The sequence below is a fragment of the Takifugu flavidus genome, chromosome 3, assembly GCF_003711565.1.
Source record: "Takifugu flavidus isolate HTHZ2018 chromosome 3, ASM371156v2, whole genome shotgun sequence".
In the NCBI taxonomy this organism is placed as follows: Eukaryota; Metazoa; Chordata; class Actinopteri; order Tetraodontiformes; family Tetraodontidae; genus Takifugu; species Takifugu flavidus.
In genome coordinates, this window is record NC_079522.1 from 14,467,894 (window position 1) to 14,473,381 (window position 5,488).

Sequence of the window (5,488 nt, forward strand, 5' to 3'; positions counted from 1 at the left end):
AGTCAGCCGGAGAATCACTTGTACATTGCTGATTATGAAGTACAACGACTGTTAGCCTGGCTTACACTGCTAACCTCATACAGGATCTCATCAGGTCTTTTTTATCATCTGTGATCTGTTGGAAAAATCTGCAGGAGTAAAAGAGAGAACTCTTCTGCATCAATGAAAATATCCCCACCCCCAGAGGGGGACATGTTTGCTTCACAGCGTGCTAATATTTGTTTTAATATCACTGCTAAAATGAGTTTAACACAATTTCTGTGAAGGGTGGTGTGTAAACATCTGTTTCCTGTGAGCTCCTGAGGGGTTAGCCTGCTGTAAAAACTAGACACAATCTTAATTAAAGCATGCGGCAAGATTTGATGGAATGTTTGCGAATCTGGATGAGATAATTAAAAGTGACGCAGGCAGCACCTTTCTCTAGATGCTAAGGACAAGAGATTAAAGCCACACATATGAGTTTCACCAGTGATGAAAGCAGCAAATGTTCTGTCAAATCATCTTTATTTCAGTATGAGAACGGAGACCCATGAGGAGTGCGACCTCTGCAGCGTGGACCCACCACACTCTAAATTGCTCTACTGACATCATCTGCCCCACATTTGACTCATTTGGAACATCACTTTGATCCCAAACCCCCATTATCCGAATCAAATTTCCCAATAATGCTGTGACACCGTATGATTTGAATTTGGGGCCATCGGCATACCCTCAAAGGGTCCCCAGCACCGAATATTTGGCTGTAAAAACACTGGCAGGTGCAGCCTACTTTCTTTTAATTGCTACGTCCTAACCTTTGACCTTCAGGGGCCCGCTGTCTGTTGCAGTACGGATACATGAATTGATCATTTATACACAGCCATCACTAAGCAGCAGCTCACATAGTTCACTGTGCAAAGGATCAAAGGTCAGAACAGAAATGACGATGGACAACATGTTGCAGGCCAAGAGCCAAGCCTTAAACCTTTGGGATAATTGGCGTTCCTGCTGTCTACCACTAGGGGCAGGAGTATTTAGAGTCACAGCGCTGCGTAACGGAGCATCAACTTCAACACAGGGGGACGGGGCTGAAAGCAGCGACGTGTGTGACGTTGCAACACGGTGAAAGTTGTTTCCGGTTCTTAATTATTGTTAAACAACAAGTTGGGTTCCCAAGTATGCCCCTCTGCAGACCATCTGAATCCCCTTAGTGGCCTCGCAGGTTCTCCACATTGCTTATTGCCCCCCCCCCCCCCACACACACACACACACTGCTAATTTCACATGCACCACCTCTTTTCAGCTTCTGATTCATTCCCCTATTACTACTTTAAACCAAAAGAGCTTTTCCAGCTCAGAATTCCAACCCAGACCTGGAACACTTGGTTGAGCAGCCTGATGACAGTAGAGCAGCAAATGAAACACAGATCACACAAACCTATAAAGCTGCAGAAGCAAGTCTTTAAGCCAGGACATACAGACTCGTGACAAAAACGGTCCCGGGTGGTGAATTCTGTCCGCCTGTCCTCCGTCGTGGTTAGTCGGGGTACAGGATGAAGCCGGAGAAGGTGCTGTACTTGTTGTTGTTGCCTCCGTGCGCTTTGCCGCCGTCCAGTTTGACGTAGATCTCGTCCCCGGAGTTCAGGTGCAGCACGGCGCTGTTGCTGGCGTAGTCGTAGTTCTGGTCAGCATCCTGAGCAATGGCGCTGGCCCGCACCTGCAAGAGGAACAATTTATTTATAAACGTATTTATAAACGTGACGCACGTTTGCCCAAATGACCGGAAATCTCATTTGCATCAATGCATTATTATTGTTGTTATTGTTGTGTGTGTTCTTTAAGAATGAACCAGTGGTCTGTGTGTTTTTTCTTATCACCTGTCCGTTTTTGCACAGGTCGGCCCACATGCTGGTTCCGTCTCCCCCGCGCATCAGCACATGGTAGGTGAAGAAATAGATCCCGGACACCTGGCAGGTGAACTTGCCCGTGCTCGGGTCGTAGTGGTTCCCCAAGTTTGTGATCACGTCGTCGAACCTTAACACTTCGTATCCCTCGTGCGGATTCTTCAGGCCGACGTAAAACGCGATCCTGTAATTGTTTAAGGTTCCGTTAAAGCCGTCCGCGTCACTGTTACCCCCCGCAGCCCCACTTAACGAAGTGAAAGAGAACTTTCCGCCGCCGCCTGGCTCTCCTGGTGGCCCCCTGGGACCAGGTGGTCCGGGTAACCCTGGAGGACCCCTGGAGCCCGGTTTACCCGGCCGTCCTGGCTCCCCGCGGGTACCTTGCGCCATGGGCGGCTGCGGTAGGGCAGCCGCGCCATCGGCGTGTTGGATGACCTCCATAGTTGTGGCGCCTCCTGGCTTGGTGGTGTAGGGGTCGCAAACCATCCGGCAGGTTCCCATCATCTCATAGTAATGGCCAGAGATGGGGGGGGTGCGGAGCAGCAGCAGCGGGACAACGATGGCCAGAACTAACAGAACCATCCCGACGAAGCACACCAGAACGATCAGCGGCCACTTACTCCGCGCTGTTTGAGGCTCAGATGGCGACAGAAGATCCGTGGGGGCTTTCTGGTGGGGGGGAGAGTCTCAGAGAAGAGGAGACCTTCAGCAGGACTGAAGCCAGAGAAGAGCTGCTTCATCCGAGCTGCCTCTGTCCTCTGTGCGCACCGGGCTGTCAGCGGACAGCTGCAGACAGCTGTGAAAGTCAGAGGATGACACCGGAAACAGAGGCTCACACTTTCAAAATTAAAGCAGCGCTTTCGTGGAACGCTGCATTAAAACAAAACACCATGACAATATTTTTCACAAAAGACATTGACGTATTTCTCGGTTATTATATGATATATTTCCTCAAACCTAAAGCCGATGTTCTTCACAAAATCAGTAAAAATGATGCACGCACACTGTCAGTGACTTTTATTACTTTAAAAAAGTAACGGGAAGACTTATTTCAGTGTAGGGTTAACTTGACAAGAGGAGCGCGTAAACCTGCGCGTAAAGCTTGTCTCCAAACCTTCCCAAAAATGGCAACAGGTAAAATGAGGGGCGCAACGGAGCACAAATTATATCCGCTAACTATATAAACCATGAATACAAAATTATTACTTCATTTATTTGTTTGAATTGTATTTTTACAGACGCTTCAACAGTAATATTATTCATCAATGCAGATATATTTTATTTACAGACGGGAGCAACTGCCGTCATTTGTTACTCCAGGAATGTGAAATCCACCTTGATAAACACAACAGGGTCAACATCAGGTTCCGGTTTTAAATCACTGCATGCTAACTATGGGAGTGCTGTGAGGGGTCCATTCAAAGTCAAACGCAATGGCCGAAGGCAGGGCTGTGACCTCGAACGATGAAATACATCGGTCCGTCGACAGAGGGGAGGGAGGAAGAAGAGCAGGTTGGGGTGAGGCAGAAATGGAGCAGTCTGCATTCCATACATGCAGCTCTCATTGATTCAGAAAAAGAACTGATTTCATTTTCTTCCCTGCAAGTTAAAATTCTGATTTTGTAAGAATCTTTTCATCCCTGCTTTATGCTTTCTTCTAAATACCTCTTGTGTCTAGTCACGTGACCACAGCTGCTCAATTATATATCATAGCATTACTCAATGGGGTTTGAAGAGCTGTAAAGAATTTTTAAAATTGACTAATTGAGTTTGCCCTTAATGTTAAAATTGTCCCTGAAAAATCTGTAATGGGGTGGTAGGAAGATGTACAAGCGCCTGAAATTGGAACTCAGGCCTCACCTTCACAACAAGGCTTTAGATCGATGTCTGATGTGGAGAAATCTTCAGAGGCCAAAGACGAGGCTTAACTGAAGCCTCCACAGTTACGCTGCAGAGGGCCCCCGCCACACCATCACACCCCCCCCCCCCCCCTCCAGTAATTTCCACTTGTAGTCAGCTCAGCTTTAACTCCGACTGAGCCGCCGGTATCTGGAGATGAGAGCCAGGCGGAGATGGAATGGAGATTGAAATCGCAGGATGAGACGTCTCGATTTTAAATGCTCAGCAGTAGAATAAACCCCAGAACAAACGCAGAAGCGTGCAGAACGGGAAATATCATGTTCCCTGAATTCTTCTACATGGCTGCAGAGAGTGACCTTTACTCAGAATTAGTACTGTGAACTGTAACTTTGGGCGACAGTGAGTCGTGCACCGCAGAAGTGTCCACATTATTTATTGCAGCTGCTGAGATTATAGACTTTGAATCATGGTCCACAAGTGCTGAATAAGCAGAATGAATCATTTACCCATTTGGATTGTTTCACTGGGCATGTCAAATGTGAACACTTTTACTGCTTTATGTGTAAAACAGCTAGCAGCGTCTGTTTCTGTGTGGGGTCGTGTCGCGCGTGTGTCTGCCTTATAGAAAAGTGGTATTGCCTGTCCTTCCGAATTAGTAACATGGGCTGTAAAACATCACAGGGCTTTGCTGTATCTGCTGTAATCTGTTCGAGAAGCAATAACGCAGCGGCGGGCTCCTGCGACGTCAGCTGCTGTCGCGGTGTGTGACCCGAATGTCTGACGAAGGGCACCGACGACACCTTGATGCTGAAATAAATGTCTTCCTCTGTACGACATCATGGCATTGATGCCTTGTTAGATGTTAACGGCTCTGACCACCTCAAGCTAACTGTTCATGACCATGTCTTCATCTGTCTTTCATAATACCTCCCATCCAACCTATTTACGTGTTGTAAATTATGATATTATGGGCTTAATGTCAGAGAATTTGGCTGACTTTTTGGAAAAAAATATGCTTTGGGTCACTTTTTTTTCATGCTCAGAGTTGCAGATGTAACTTCTCATGATCTGATATTTATTTTTAAAATACACTTGCGTCCGAGTCCAAAATGAATAGACAGTTTATTTTTAAGGGGAGCAAAAGATCCTGATGGCTCATTATGGGTAACAACACAATGACAGGGAAGATTAATGGGTTAGCACACTGGGATACATCGCTAATCGATAGCTATGAATAAAAAATCATTTCAAAATCAGAAAAGCATGTCAAGGACTGTGACCTGAAGCACTGTAACTGAACTGAGGCCCTTGAGGGAGTGAAAGAAGGTGGTGTGCATGCACTGTGGTGACACGATGCGGCACTACTGACCCCAGGGTTTCAACCTTTGCAAGTGGCAAAGGCAGATATGATGAAGTCATGTTGACAGCGTGTAACCTGCGGTCAGACATCTTTTGGACATGTTTTTGCTTTTGCTTTTTTATTCTAATCCCAAGGCCACCCTATCAAATACTTGTTCTCCAGCAGCAGCCAGTGTGTAGCAAAGTAGAAACATTGATGATGTTAACATTAATCTTTCACCAAACCAGAAATGTGAAGGTTTTGCAGTTATGTTGGAATCTCTTTTGAGACACATCTACAACTAAATGCTAATCTAAATATGATAGACAATGGGGGATAATGTACGCATTATAAAATTAGCATTTAAATGGAATCACAATAGAAATGGGAAAAAAATGTTGTCAACTCT

The 5,488-nt window shown here is 46.1% G+C and overlaps 1 protein-coding gene across 1 annotated transcript; it reads right to left on the minus strand.

Annotated features, from left to right (window-relative positions):
* Positions 1–487: 487 nt before the first annotated feature.
* LOC130522525 (complement C1q-like protein 2) lies at positions 488–4,715 on the minus strand. Its single transcript, XM_057027010.1, has 2 exons — positions 1,857–4,715; positions 488–1,696 (listed from the first exon to the last, which is right to left on the minus strand). The coding sequence occupies exons 1-2, from the start codon at positions 2,460–2,462 to the stop codon at positions 1,517–1,519; spliced, it is 786 nt and encodes a 261-aa protein (XP_056882990.1). The 5' UTR covers positions 2,463–4,715; the 3' UTR covers positions 488–1,516.
* Positions 4,716–5,488: the final 773 nt, after the last annotated feature.

Excerpts from the sequence above, each read along its gene's own strand:
- LOC130522525 (XM_057027010.1), bottom strand. The coding sequence starts at position 2,462 with ATGGTTCTGTTAGTTCTGGCCATCGTTGTCCCGCTGCTGCTGCTCCGC. Across the intron at positions 1,697-1,856 it reads ACCTGTGCAAAAACGGACAG|GTGCGGGCCAGCGCCATTGC; the intron begins GTGATAAGAAAA and ends TTCCTCTTGCAG.